The sequence below is a fragment of the Globicephala melas genome, chromosome 3 (assembly GCF_963455315.2).
Source record: "Globicephala melas chromosome 3, mGloMel1.2, whole genome shotgun sequence".
In the NCBI taxonomy this organism is placed as follows: Eukaryota; Metazoa; Chordata; class Mammalia; order Artiodactyla; family Delphinidae; genus Globicephala; species Globicephala melas.
Window position 1 is genome coordinate 91,211,924 of NC_083316.1, and position 15,771 is coordinate 91,227,694.

The 15,771-nt window shown below is 45.1% G+C and overlaps 1 protein-coding gene across 7 annotated transcripts in view; it reads left to right on the forward strand.

The window, feature by feature from the left end:
* MCC (MCC regulator of WNT signaling pathway) overlaps positions 1–15,771 on the forward strand; it is a 464,937-nt gene that overhangs the window by 358,857 nt on the left and 90,309 nt on the right. For all 7 annotated transcript variants that reach the window (XM_060296098.2, XM_060296099.2, XM_060296100.2 and 4 more), the window contains 2 exons: positions 3,389–3,531; positions 14,476–14,618. In XM_060296098.2, coding sequence (XP_060152081.1) covers positions 3,389–3,531; positions 14,476–14,618 — 286 coding nt within the window. The remainder of the gene's footprint in view (positions 1–3,388; positions 3,532–14,475; positions 14,619–15,771) is intronic.

The following is a 15,771-nucleotide window of genomic DNA, read 5'->3' on the forward strand; positions in this document are numbered from 1 at the left end:
TGTGATACTTGAACTGGGCCTCATTTTAATAGGCCAGTCCTGCTTGTGTGGGAGGCTGCCAGGGCAGGAAGGCACTGATTGCTCACAGAATATGGCTTTGTCTGTCCTGGGTGCTCCCCACTCATCTGCCACTTTTAACACATTGATGTGCCCCATTCCTGGGCTTGGTCTTGTGCAGTTTAATGGGAGCAGTTTAACAAGAGTGGTTTTTTGAGTTCTTTAGGCTCCTGCAGGTGATGGCTTGTTTCGTCCTGCACTGTTGCCCTTGTGGGAATTGATGCACTTCTCCCGGCACCACAGCTTGGAAAAGCTCAAGGAGTTTCTTCATTCAGCTTGGAGAGCAACGCTTCCGCTCAGCTTTGGTTGGGCATGATGAGTGTGCATGGAATGGGTGAAGCGTGTTTAATGAGATACCTCAAGGGGATTTTGGTTTGTAACATCAAATCAGCTATGAGCTACGTCCTGAGCTATGTCTTCTCAGTCATTCATTGATCTGGAGGCTAGGAGTTTCGATAATTATTTTCCAGTATTCTCTTTTCACTGGGGAAAGAATCTCCAGGGCACCATTCTATCATCTCTTCTTCCCCCCCCACCCCTCCAATTCTGTCCATGTTTCTTATGCACCAGCAGAGGAGTCTGCTTGGAAGCTGCGACCACATTTCCCTTCAAGGTAGGTGTCATAGTGACCCTCCCTATGGCACCTAGCACCGTATCATAGTTTAGGAAATCAAGATATATCTATTATTTTAGAGGAAGTATTCAATTATAGAGGCTTCCCACCATTGTGAAAAAACATACATATGGAAAAATATAGGAATGTAACCTTTGCCTTCAGCTGAGAAGTTTTTTCCTCGAAGACGTTCTTGTTGCTACTCCCAGATGAACTCCTAAGTTCCAAATAGACATTATGAATCTTTTTTATCCTTTCAGCTGCAAGCACTGTTCTGTCTGACTGAATTGTCGGGCTTCCTGTTGAGTCTTGTTCATACTCATGCCCTCCAGGCGGACCTTCCAGTTAGAGGCAGGGGGAAGATGGTACGACACCAGCTCTCATGCTCTCGTTATCTGGGTACCAACCATCTGATCTCCCTGCAAGCCAGGCAGCCCCACAGGAGCTCACCTCTCAGATAGCTCCTAACAGCCAACAGGGACACCTAGAGTGGGCTTGGTGTTTATCAGTTGATCCTGTGCCTTTCTCTTGAATAAACACTTACGCATCTTCATTTTTAAGTGGATTTTGCAGTTTCTTGTCTGCCTTGGTGGTGGCGGCGGCCTGTTGACCTGTAAAGACTGAAGGAGGAGGAATAAGTGGGGAATTTCAGGGAGAATGAGAGCTCGTGGAGTTTGTAAGGGGAAGCGTTTCACAGCAGTTTGTAGCCCTAGAGAACTGAATATGGGAAACCCCAGAGCGGGAACCAGCAAGATGACAAAGTAGTAGGAGTCACGGCATCCACAAGATCAAGGTCAGACCGGGCATCATCTCATAACTATTGTAAGATCTGGAACTGGTGACCTTCGTGAGAGCGTCAGCTACATACGCACATACACATACTACACACATGCAGGTGCATGCGTGCACAAGTGCACACACACACTCACATACACAATTTGAAGATGGGAAAAAAAGACCAGTGATAAAAGCTCATAGATATTCTGCGGGGTTGGAGAGAAGCAGGATTCTGCTTATGGAGAGAAATAAGAAGCTTTTTCATTTACTGACAGGTACTATCTGTGAGACACTCTCATTTTGTGGACTTCTGTTGTTCCTCTTAAAGTGTGATGGATCACAGGTGAAAAGGCATAACTTCATGGGAAGAGTATTTGTGGCCTGTCAGGGTTTTGCTCTGGTTAGGAAAGCTTCCATGTAGATGGGACTTTCACTTGTCCTTCCTCCTGGCCTCTGGTTCTACTTACTTCCTGTGTGTTGGACCTTGAGTGGAGGTTATTTGATGTTTTGGGTTGTCACTAAGAACAGAAGTTCACGTCACTGTTTCTCTGAAAGTCACCATCTCACAAAGGTCTGTGGTACAGGTTCCTCTCCAGTCTTATTTCTGGAGCTCTGAGCAGCTCCTAGGAAGTTACTACATTCATAGTGATCAAGCTGCTGTTCATAGGTATGGTCCCTGCCGTGATTTATACCAACGTATTTATCATACTTTGCTGAGTACTTCTGTTTCAGGTAGCAGTCTGTTTTGAAGGCTTTGTGTCCCTGCCCAGTAGCTTCTGGGTTACACCATTGGAAGCCTGGCAGATTTAGGGACGGGGAGGACATTGGACGTGGTGGGTGAGAAGTCTTACCTCGCCCGCCTGCCCCCAGCCCTGAAAGTGCAAAGCTGGCAAGTACGTGTGGCTCTTGGCGTTAGGAAAACCTTGCCGAAAATGAAGTTAAAATTCCTCCACTGGACAGGAAATTAATCAGGACTGAACGCAGTAGACAGGGGCAGAAGCTTGACTCCTTGTTCTGTCGCTGACTAGTGTTTTATTATTATGTAAATGAGATTAACTGTACAATGACTGGTTGGGGGTTGAGGAGGAGGGAGAGAAGTGAAGATGAACAGGTTCCTTAGGATTTAAACTCAAGATGCAAAAATGTTTTTATAGCATCTGCTGCTTCTTAATCCTTCAAATGCTGAGCAAGGGAAGCTCCTCGGCTTCTTGAAACGCAGCAATTTATTCGTCCCATCGCACGCCTAGGTCACCCACAGCGAACCAGGCTGTGTGCCACGTGCTAGGGCGAAGTCATGAAAACACCTAGCCCCTGCCTTCCCGGAGTTTATAGTCTAGTAGGAAAGGATATTGGAAAACATTATGTGTGCAGATAACCAGCCAGGTAAGAAATGGTGTCATACAATTTAGGATTATTTGCTTGAAAAGTGGCTGAAACATACCCTAGCAAACTTCAGCAAAAAAGGAATGAGTTGGTAAAAAGGAAAAAATGAGCAGCCATAAAAGAACTTGGGAAGAAAGCTCTGGGGATAGAGGTAGCAGGAACTGGAGGGCAGTCTCATCAGGACCCTCAGTCAAGTGAAGTGACAGCATGCAACTTTAGATCCATTCGCTCAAGATTCAGATTCCAAAAAAAAGGTATCTGCCCACTCTGTGGCTGAGGAAAAACAGGAGGTGTGGATAGTGTGCAGTGGCAGAGGGACCTTTCCCCAAAGAGCAAATGAGAGCTAGAAAGGTAAAAAGACTCCGATGCGCACCAGGGGCTCTGTGAAGTTCAGCTATTGTTGTGTCTTCTGGGACTCATGGCCAATGCGCAGGTGTATGTTTATTTGGGGCATACTCAACATTGAGGTTGTGATGGTTTGAGGCCATAAAACTTAGAATCACTCACCTGTAGGTGTGTCAACTCATTGGCACTTCTGTCTTGTTCTCTCGATCCCAGTGCGAGCAGTCCCACCTCATGAGAGAGCATGAGGACGTCCAGGAGCGAACGACGCTTCGGTACGAGGAACGCATCACCGAACTCCACAGCATCATTGCTGAGCTCAATAAGAAGATAGACCGTTTGCAAGGCACCACCATCAGGTAGTCAGCTCCAGGTCAAGGCTCTCTCTCTGTCCGTCCGGGTGGTAACCTGGGTTTCGGATTTGAAGTCACCCCTATGAATTATAACAATGTTTTACTTGGAACTAATATTTTTACAGTTGATAAGTGTTATCTCTTTACTTTGTTAACCATGTGCTTTCCCGTCCATTATTCTCTTCTGACCTTGATCCTCGTGGTAACCCTGAAAGGTAGACAGGGTGGGAGTTGTAATCCTCAGTTGACTGATGAGGGGAGGCTGAGTGAGATGCTTTATCAACGGTTGTAAATGGAGCCTCTTCTGTCTTAGAGACCAGCATCCCTACCAGCCCTTTTTTTTTTTTTTTTTTTTTTTTTTTTTTGCGGTACGCGGGCTTCTCACTGCTGCGGCCTCTCCCGTTGCGGAGCACAGGCTCCGGACACGCAGGCTCAGCAGCCAGGGCTCACGGGCCCAGCCGCTCCGCGGCATGTGGGATCTTCCCGGACCGGGGCACGAACCCGCGTCCCCTGCATCGGCAGGCGGACTCTCAACCACTGCGCCACCAGCGAAGCCCCCTACCAGCCCTTTTATTCACCAGGTCTGTTCTAAATATACAAACTCAGTGCATCCCTTGGGGATTTTGAGAGATTTATGAACGTGGCTTTTAACTAAACATCACATATGCTTCTAGATAATCTAAAAAAATTTTGAGCTCACTTGAAGTTGACTCACCAACATTGACGTAGCCTCGTACAAACTCCTAAGGCAGGCAGTTGGGGAGGAGCGAGATTTGATCTATCACGTTATTGGTGGAAAAGCTGGGGCTTAAAAATGTTAAGTGACTACTTTGAAGTTACCCTTAAGAGAGGGCAGATAGAGATGGAGTTAGAACCCACAGTATCTCTGCCTTTACTCAGTTTTCTTTCCATAAAAGTGATTGTTGGGGATTCTTCCTTCCTTGCTCATCAATCAGCTGGCCCCTAAGTCTCCTGCACACAGCACTTAGTTGGTGTGTCTGCCCTGCTGTCCACAAGAGGGGTTTGCCTTAAGTGACTTACTGAGCCAAGGAAGAGAACTTTTATCTTCCTGCCCATGCTGAGGGAATAGCCCTCAGGAACACAAATGGTTAGCATCAACTTTTATGGAGAAAGAGTGCTTTGTACTCTGCCTGTTTGTATAGGCCTCAATTAAAACAGTTTTAGAGGCAGCTTCTTTAAACTCTCCCTCTACAAGTCCTGGGTTAGAAGAAACTTTGGATGCATTTTGTTCCAACTCTGAGAGTTACAGTGATGATGGGGCTACTTGATGAGAGTACTGGTGGGCCTCTGTTTCAGGGCAGAGTTGTGGAAAAAGTTGCACTGAATTGGAGGCACACGATACATCTCATATTCCAGTTTAGAACCTCAAGCCTTTTAAATTGTATACTGGTCTTCAGAGTGATTGTAGGTTAGAAGAGCAGAGAAGAATTTTCAGCCCAAAGAAATGATTATAGCAGACTTTAAGGAGGCTGACAGAGTACACTGGCAAATTTGTAATTTCCATTAAAACATGCTGCACTTTTAAACACTTGAGAAGGTAAAGGCAAATGGACTCAGTGAGTTGTGAAAAAAATGCATCACGCATCACCTAGAAAACTCAATTTCAGGATGTTTAAATTGAATATAATGGCCAAACTCCTTCATGTTAAAATACAGTGAGCTTTTTTTTTTTAACATCTTTATTGGAGTATAATTGCTTTACAATGGTGTGTTAGTTTCTGCTTTGTAACAAAGTGAATCAGTTATACATATACACATGTCTCCATATCTCTTCCCTCTTGCGTCTCCCTCCCTCCCACCCTCCCTATCCCACCCCTCTAGGTGGTCACAAACCACTGAGCTGATCTCCCTGTGCTATGTGGCTCCTTCCCACTAGCTATCTGTTTTACGTTTGGTAGTGTATATATGTCCATGCCACTCTCTCACTTTGTCTACAGTGAGCTTCTTGAGCATAAACATTTATCGGTGCCTTTTATTTAAAGGAAGATTGCATCTGTACAGATGTCACATTAAATTCTGCCAGTTTTCATTATATAAATGTGCTAGCCCCTCCTCGAGGTGGGGACTCCCTGCAAGGCTGGAAGACTAGCAGACATGTGGGCCAGTAAGGCAAGGCTCTTCTTGTCCTCTGAGCTCTAGTAGCCAAGGTATCTCCCAGCCTCCATCACTCCAGGAAATTGGTTTGCTCTCAGGTCCTGAGATGCGATAATAGACCCAGTGCAGGAGGAGCCAGATGCCTTGGACGAACTCTAACTGCCCTGGCATATCCAGGCTATAGAGAATTGTCATGCTAATCAGGTACATTCCTGGCACCTTACAGACTTTCTTGTCACTTCAGTCCGGGCCTGAATTAAGAATTTATTGGAAAAGCTGAAAAATCATCAATAAGGGAATGGTTTATGATATATCCACATTTAAGCCATACTGAATTACATAAGAAAAAGATATGACAGTCTCATAGTTTAAATTTTTTTTCTCAGGTCACAATCAGAGAACCAGGGACCTTCTGTGACTGCCCTAGAAGACTCTCCCATCTTTTATAGCCACAGGGCTCCTGTAGTCAAGAATCAGACACTGCAGGTTGCTGAATTCCAACATAAGTTGAATTCAAAGCCACATCAGATCTCTTAGGTTAAAGGTTAAGCACTGATTGGAAAAGATGAAGTGGTGAGAATTTAAATGGACACATTTGGATAGATTCAAATGAATCAAAATGCCTAGAGCCTGCAAATGCCACTGAATTTCCCCTCCTGCAGAAGCAGTCCCACTCCCAGTCTGATAAAGTTAGTCCTACCTTGCTTGGAGACGGTAGCAATCTGATCCCAGGTAGAGGGTACCAGATACAGTCATACCTCACCGGCTACTCCATTCCTCTTTATCTTTAGGCCTAAAAGTAGCCAAATTCAATCCTGCCCCAGGGGAATAAGTAGAGACTCCAACCTTGGAAGATACAGTTAAAATATGTAAGAGATTTATAAGATTTTATTCATTTATATTCACAGAAACTTGAGAAGAATATGTATAGGATTAGGGCCTAAGTGTTCTAGACCAGGGAGGGAGGGATATAGTGTTCGACTGATGGTGAATTTATTGATACAACTGTTCCTGTCGGACATTCTGGATGTAGTGTGTTAGCTCCAGCAGTTTGATTAAATGAAAACTAGAGTCATTGGAGGATTACATTAAATAATGTTGAACTGCCAGAACTTCCCTAGTATAACATAGGAGTCCGGAGGCCGTGGGAGTCGGGAGTGTTGGGTGGGAGCTGACGTCATTAAAATGGGGTCTTTGATGCCACTTCACTGCTGGAGTCGGTGTGGGCTTGTCTCTTGTACTGGTCCACAGGGCTGCAGTAGGAATCAAAATGATTCGACCCGTAGAGATTTTTGATAACGGCTAGTTGATCACGGAGTCTCCAGGATGACTAGACTGCATAATTTCTTGCTTTTTTATGTATATATGCCATTTCCTTTTTATTCTCTTACTTTCTCCTCTTATATAAGGTGAGTTGGTATCGGTGAAGCTTAGCATTTAATAGTTAGGCTACGTGATACCTAGGTGAATTTGTCATTAAACTAGAAGAGGAAGGCTCACCTAACAGTGGATATAATTACAGATGGGACTTTGGGTCTCCCATTTTGATGAGAAGGTGAGTACATTTACATTTGAACGAGGGATAGTTACAGAAGCTTGATGTCATTGCTATTGCAATTTGGAAATTTAAGTACGTGTGAGAGGATGTGTGTGGTTGTCAAGTAGCCAAAGACAGTAGTGTGGATGGATGTTGTAGACAGTACTGTAGACAGCATGAAGGATGTTGTCTGGCACCTGGTACCATTCCCACCCCTTCTCTCTACTCGCCCCCAAATCAAAGAAGATTGACCCTGGGGACTACTTCCCAAACTCCCTTAACAGCTGGGCTCTGGGATACAGTTTTGGTTCTGCCAGTGAGATGCATTCACCTGGATCTGGAAGGCTGAAAGGAGGTGGGAGCCATCGTCCCTCAGGCCATAATGGTGGCAGCTGACATACAGGCTTTGGTGAACATGAGGTCCTGCATTGACTGGCCTGACCCTGGAGCTGTGGGCAGGTGTGAAGGCAGCAGCAATTTCCTCATCCTGGAGGGGACCACAGCTCTGATGGCAAATCTGACGGCCCCGGGTGGCCTCCACCCACCCTTCTCTTCTCTAGTCCTTCCTTCCGTTGGTTTTGTAAGCACGCAACTACCTAAATTAAATCCTACTTGAAACACCCAGAAGAGTTTGTTTTCCTAACTGAACCCTGCCTAATGTGTCCTAAATCTCATCTGCTTGGAATAAACACTGAACAGTTTGTATTTATGACCTTCTAAAAATTTTTTATTCATGAATATTTTAAACAAATTGGATCACATAGCACACACTGTTTTGTAATATGTGCTTTTTCACCTAACTGTTTGTTGTGGCTTTTTTTTTAACACTCATCTGACTTGGGGGGATTATATAATGGGATGGGTAAAATGGAAAAATACGTCAGTAGCTCACTTTGGATCTGGGGGAGGAAAAAAGATGTCTAAGCAAATTAAACATGAGATCTTTTGTTTCCCAAGGAGATTATTTTCTTTTCCCAAAAGCTGCTCTCATAACATCCACCTTTCACTGCCAACTCTCATGAGTAGTTCATGATTTCTACTTCATTTCCCATTTGCTTGTTAGCCCACAGCTGTCTGGCTTCTGACCCCAACAGTTTGCCAAAGCTCCCTCTGCTACGTACTGAATTGTGCCCCCCACCTCCAGTTCACATGGTGAACCCCTCGATATGACAGCGTTTGGAGATGGGGCCCTTTGGGAGGTCATTCGGTTTAGTCGAGGTCATGAGGATGGGGACCACATGATAGGATTAGTGAGTTTCCTTATAAAAAGAGATGGCAGGGCTTCCCTGGTGGCACAGTGGTTGAGAGTCCGCCTGCCGATGCAGGGGATGCGGTATCATGCCCCGGTCCGGGAGGATCCCACATGCCGCGGAGTGGCTGGGCCCGTGAGCCATGGCCGCTGAGCCTGCGCGTCCGGAGCCTGTGCTCCGCAACGGGAGAGGTCACAACAGTGAGAGCCCACGTACCGCAAAAAAAAAAAAAAGAGAGAGACGGGAGAGAGCTTGCTTGCTCTCCAGCTCTCTCCCTGCCATGTGAGGACGCAGTGAGAAGGGAACCATCTGTAAGCCAGGAAGAGAGCCCTTACCAGAAACCAACCATGCTGGCACCTTGATTTTGGATTGCTGACCAAAGTCTAAAACTATGAGAAAATTCCTGTTGTTTAAGCTTGTCTATGGTACTTTGTTACAGCAGCATAAGCTAAGACACTTTTTTGAAAATCACCAATGATTTCTTAACTGAAAAATCCGGTGACCTTTTTCTTGTTTCTGGCCCATTTTTGCAACATTTAATCCTAAATCCTCCTTCCCAACTGGTGTACTCTTCTCAAATCTCCATGACCCTTCATGTCCTAGATCTTCTCCTCTGTCCCTAAGATCCATCTTCAGCCTTGGCTCTTACCCTGGGCTCTCCCCCACGCCTTTCACCAGGATGGCTGCAGCCCTAAAGCACTGACCTCTCCTGTTTGTGTCACATTGACATTGGCACTTGACCTTTCTGCTGCTTTGTCTGCACAATGCTCCTCATTTAGTGACTGAGATAGCATCCAAAGCCTCCTTGTACTCTAACATAATCCATTTGCTAAAATCTCATGCCGATGCTACACGCCCAACCTTTCTCCTGATCTTCAGGCCCACACTTGGGCCTGTGTGGTACATCTGTCTGTCCATCTTCATGTTGCTGCATCTCAAACAATGTAACCAAAACCTCTTTCTTTCCCAGTAAAACATGTTGTTCTGATTAACTTCTGGCCTAAAGAGTAGAATATAATGAAACAAAAAATAAAACGCAGGAAGATAAGGTAGCTTTCTTTCTCTGTCTGTCTTCCTATGTGGTACATATTCCAACCTTGTTCACTATTTGAAGTTTTTGAATATGAATCTTACATCAGACCTTGTTAAAACTGGTACTCATTGATGACAAGGATGGATTATCATATACATAGGAGAGCATTTCAGAGTCCCATTTGTTCAGTTATTCACCATAAGATTCTGAACTTCCTCTGTACTATATGGAAAAATAAGAAGTATTTACTCATCACTTATTTCCTGCTATAGATCCTCTAAGAGAACTGAAAGGAATACCCTTCCTCCTTGTATCTAAAAAAATCTTTGTTCGGGCTTCCCTGGTGGTGCAGTGGTTGAGAGTCCACCTGCTGATGCAGGGGACGCGGGTTCGTGCCCCGGTCCGGGAAGATCCCACATGCCGCGGAGTGGCTGGGCCCGTGAGCCATGGCCGCGGAGCCTGTGTGTCCGGAGCCTGTGCTCCGCAACGGGAGAGGCCACAACAGTGAGAGGCCCGTGTACCGCAAAAAAAAAAAAAAAAAAAAATCTTTGTTCTTTAAAAGAATGATGACCATTTCAGGGCAAGTCGGCCTTTAATTGCAAAAGAGGCAGAATGTGTTTCAGAAGACAGACCACACACTCAGGTAGACTGGGCTAGCTGGACATAGTTGACTGACAGTTACCAAGGTAGGCAGATGTTCTTCTGGGTCTTGTTCATCAGTCACTCCAATCCAGTGACAAGGCATGAATGTGCACCCCAAAATAAAACAGGTATAGAGACTGCTACTGAAGTTAATATTTTTATCAACTGCTGCTGATTCCATAATACTTCAGCTCAAGGTCTGGAAAGCATGATAAGAATTATACTTTCATTGACTTTTTCCTTTTCTAATTAGATCATTTCACCCCTAGCTACTAATGAGAAAGAATCTTTAAAAAAAAAAAGAAATCTTTTCTTTAGGCCATCATATTATTGTTTTGTTGGTAACTAGATTTAAGAATTAGGCTGTGCTGCTAACTGGTTGTATAGTCTTAGGTAAGTCGCTTAGCCTCTGGAAGCTTCAGTGGTCTTATCTGTAAAACAAAGGTATTGATCCTGTCTTAGGTGATCACCAAGATCCCTTCCAGTCTGCCAGTCTGTGACTTGTCTGCCTCTGCTAGTTACGTAGGTGTGTGTACAATCTAATCCCTGCCCCCTTAGGAGCGTTTTTGGGTTTTTTTGTTAAGCTAGTAGCGAGCATTAATCATTGAAACTCGAAACTAAGCAACGTGGAAGCACTTCACAGATGCTTCGAAGTAAATGAAATAATGTACATTTAGAATCCTGTGAGATGATCCTTTATGTTCCGAAGAAAAACACCTGAGAACTTTGTAATTCCATAATTAGGAAACTGCCACAGTAGCATACAATTAGCAACATTTATCACTTTATCAGAGCTTCTGTTTTTTTTTGACTTAAATTGATCACTTCTTGGACCTTTTCATATTTTCTTCCTTTTCATCACCGGCATTAGCAGTTAGTGTTCTTGGGGGAGGCATTTTTTTCCCCAAAGAAATAAGATGTCACTTACCAAGAGTTACCATATACACCATGGAAGGAAGCAAACAATAAAGTCACTTTGAGATGCAGGTGCTGTGTCATTTGCTAGACACCCTGCCCAGCTAGGTGACGCCCTGCTGCACAGAGCAGCCTTAAAAACACATCTCAAATTCTTGCCTTTGTAAAACTGCCATGGAGCAGCAGGGTGTTTCGGACTTCTTGTTCCATTTCTCTGGATGGACCAATGCTTCTGAATAAAATAGTAGAGAGAGAACCCCCAGCATCAGTCTTCTGCAAATGCTGCAGTCCCAGATTGACTGTCGACTTACAAAGGGCCCGGAGACCATTGGCTTTTGTCACTTTCGAGTCCCAGATTCCAATCTCCTTTCAGGAACGATGCCGATAAGGATGTTCAGGAGATGACGAAGATACGCAACTCCAAGGTTTTTTACCAAGTCCGCTGGAGAAACAGGGTTGCACAAATTTTCTCATGTTAGGTTCAGTTTAACCTTTTTTTTTTTTTTTTTTTTTTTTGCGGTACACGGGCCTCTCACTGTTGTGGCCTCTCCCATCGCGGAGCACAGGCTCCGGACGCTCAGGCCCAGTGGCCATGGCTCACGGGCCCAGCCGCTCCGGGGCATGCGGGATCCTCCCGGACCGGGGCACGAACCCGCGCCCCTGCATCGGCAGACAGACCCCCAACCACTGTGCCGCCAGGGAAGCCCCAGTTTAACCTTTTAATGCCTCATTTTTGGGACACAGAAATGCACGCGATCGTCTCACAAGGTTGCTTTCTACTTCTAACTACTGTTTACGTTGTTTGCTTGTGTTGTTTTGCACTGTAACCTTCATTATGATTACCATAAGGGGGAACCTGAACCATGGGTGGTATGTGCTCACCTCGGCCTCCCTGTGAGGTCAGAAACACAGACCATCTGCACGTCCCTGCTGCTTATTTTATCTGTTTCCATGAAAGTTCTCAGCAGTACTTACTCCTTCCTCTGAATTCCTCGATTTCACACATTTTTTTCCCTTTATTTCTGCCATCTAACCCTGATTATTTGCCTCCTTCAATACAATCAGTTCTCCTTCTGATCAAAATTGCCCGCTCAGCAAGTGGCCTGAGTGCTCCTCCAGCCTCATGGTTCCATCCTGCACCCCATTTTGGTTTCAGCTATCCCGAACCTCTATCCCAAGCTCCACATGTCCATGTTCACGTTCACGGGCCCCTCTGAGTCTCTGCGTGTGCCCTTGCACCCTCGTGACCTATCTAAAACCTGCTTGCCTTTAGACTCATCTTCAGTGCTGCTTCATCCAGGAAGTCTTCCCTGGTCACTGCACACCTGCAGCCCCAGATGCTCCTCCTGTGTCCGCCCAGAGCATCCTTCTTAGGTTAGAATTTGTTCTGAACATATTTGACTCCCAGAAGACAGCATCTGTCTGGTTTTTGCCATCCTATCCTTGTTTCGGTGCTCAATCCAATACCTTGAATGAGGATCCTTAGTTTGCATTTCATGACACTGAAAGCCTTCTGCCTAAGGTGACATTTCTAGTGTGGTATCCTTCTTCAGTCTGTGCTCTGACCTCAGTAAGGAATGTTTCCCTCAACAGCTTCCTTCTCCCACCCCTTCCCTATTCACTCCTTTAAAGTAATTTTTACAAAGCAGGAGGTTTGGCAGGCACTGTGTGTTTTGGGACCTGCCAAGCCAAGAGGGTTGAAGGTGGCTATGAAAGATTTTTCAAATGCCATTTATACCAGAGATACAGCGGCAGCATTTATCTGGCTTTTTTGGCTGGAAAACAGTCTGAGCCAAGCTGAAGCTGATTGCATTGGCCATGCAACAAAGAATTTATTCATCATACACAAAATCTCCCCTTAACTAAAATCAGGGTTTTAACTGCTGATTGAAAGGAGAGCTGATGTATCAGGGCACAATCACCCTCTAGACCAAAAAGGTGGCTCTTAAGAATACTTTTTAATTGTTTTCTTTCCTAAACCTGATTATTGTTGACTTTGCAGATGTCTAATAATTTAACCTATTCATAGAACGTTAACCTATATTTTTTGCCTTCACCACTCCCATTCTGATTCATATTTTGACTGTCTGGGGGTTTTATATCTGTTTAAAGTCTTCGCAGATCTCTGTGTGGCTCTTACTAGAAATACTTTATAAAGCAGGGGCTCGGCTGAATTCCTTCCCTGAGAGGATGTTGATTCCTTGAGAGAACCAAGAACTCTGGAGAGTTCTTCCCGTTTCTCTAATATAGATGTGTCTCCCCAGCTTCAAATGGCAGTTGCCTCTTCCCCAAGTTCCAATGAATACCACTCACCGTCTTGGTCCACCCAAAACTGTGGACATTCTGCCCACCCCACGCCCGGTTGTCAGTAACTTGAAGTGAATGCCAGGTTGAGAGAATTTCTTCTCTTCCTTCCTTTCTTCACAGACAGTCTCCCCCTGGGGCTGAGCAGGTACACCTGTGGACTTTCCAACCTCAGAGTTAAATCCCTTGACAATTATCTTTTCTGGCTTACTTGCAAAATAAATGCTTCAAAGAGGGCTAATTTTTGCTCTGTCCATTTCTGTCTCCAGCGTGTGTGTGGTGTTTGTGGTGGTGTGGGGAGAAGGTCTGCGTGTGCTTTGAAATAGATATTACAATTTTGAGTTTTCTTAGCTTGCCCATAGCTAATTCAGAGACCAAAGGTTGTGAGGGCTCCATGAGAGGCTGAGAAGGCGATGGGGTGTGCTTGTGCAGATGAAACACGGCTGCATTTCAATGTTGTCTTCCTGCTAGCAAATGCAAATTGGAGGAAATAGACCATTGTGTGGTATTCTCTCACTCACTGATTCCATTCTTCTCCTCACCCCATCCTCCTTTCCTATCCCCTAACTCCATTTACTTCCTTTAGAGAAACTAAGTGTGATATTTCTCAGACGTGCTGACCCATATATACTTCTCGGAGCATTGGTTTTGATCTGCACAGATGAGGTGCTGGTTTACTAGTCGCTGCAGCCTCAATACTCCTTATGTCCTCTTCCCAGAAGGAAACCCACCAGTGGGGCCCTGCTGGTGATGATCTGAGCCACTCCTATTCACCAGACTTTTGATACTTCTCCCCACCGTGGCCTCAGTGCTAGTAGTCTCAGTTCTTTTTCACCTCGGAATTTGAGGGGATGAAGAAATCTAATTTCTTGAGGAAATCTTTGAAAGGGAAAAGTTTCTGGTAGGCTGGTAGATGAACCTTGTTTGGTGTATAGGTACGGATGTTGACACAGAAGCAAACTTTCAGTTTCAAACGCTGACCGTAGATGTGCCCATCTATTTGGTCTGAGAGGAATCCTGATGCATGCGGCCCGGAGAGGAGATCTGTCTGTTTCCTTTCTGAGTGTCTTTATCTTGTCCTTAAAAGACATATTCTCTAGGGATTTGTCTTACGTCTCTGTCAGTGGAGGCTGACTTCCTTTTTTTTCCCTCAGGGAGGAGGATGAGTACTCAGAACTGCGATCAGAACTCAGCCAGAGTCAGCACGAGGTCAATGAGGACTCTCGCAGTGTGGACCAAGACCAGACCTCTGTCTCCATCCCTGAAAACCAGTCCACCATGGTCACTGCGGACATGGGTGAGTCTGCCTGCCATTACCACAAAGCCGGAGTTCGGTTTCTGGATTGTAACAGGAACTTTAGAAACATAAGGCAGCCTGAATTAAAATTTAATTAGTCAAGGAGCTTATTGAGTAGATGAAGGCACGTCCATTTCAGGTCTTGACATACTTCTTTGTCGGTCAAAATGGAACCAAAGAGCTGAATTCCCTTTCTGCCTTGTGATTCAAATATATGTCACCTTCTGCTTGAAAATTCTGGAAGTAGGGAACCAGTTAAAAAGGCTGTGGCAGGGCTTCCCTGCTGGCGCAGTGGTTGAGAGTCCATCTGCCGATGCAGGGGACGCGGGTTCATGCCCTGGTCCAGGGAGATCCCACATGCTGCAGTGCAGCTGGGCCCGTGAGCCATGGCCGCTGAGCCTGCGCGTCCGGAGCCTGTGCTCCGCAACGGGAGAGGCCACGACAGTGAGAGGCCCGCGTACCGCCAAAAAAAAAGAAAAAAAGGCTGTGGCAGTGTTCCAAGTTACAGTAAAATCTGAACTGAGATGGCAGGAATGGAAAGGGTGGAGTAAGTAGCGACATACCACAGTGGAAGAACCAATAGGTTTCAGCAACTTTGGGGTAAGGAGGAATCCAAAATGACTAACATGTTCATCCTGAATGCCTAAGAGAATGATTATGTTCCTTAGTAAGGAAGCTTGGTTGAGCAATGAGTCGGGAAACAGATACATTACGTCTGAGGTTGTAGGCAAATGTCCACGTGGAAGTACGTGGCACAGTGTGTTGGTATGGTGTGTTTTAAACTACAGGTTGTGGCCCATTAATGGGTCTTGAAATTATATGAAAAAATAAAATGTTTTTTAAATGAAATCAAATAGGAAAAAAACAATGACAGTATTGTTTCATGAAGCGTATTTGTTGGAAGTTTGTGTGTTGTAAGTTGCCAAGTGAAATGTGCCAACTATGGGTTGCAGTCGAAAGGTTGCAAAACCTCAGGTCTACTTGGAGATGCTTAACTAGATCTCTGGAGAGATTGGGGTTGAGGATAAAGGCTTTGAAGTTATAAGGTAAGGAGATCCCTATGGTTGAAAGGGTGTGGAGTCAAAATGGGGAGAGGCACTATATCTTAGGAAATGTTCATGCACAGGGCAGTGATGGGAAAAGAACGAGGAGA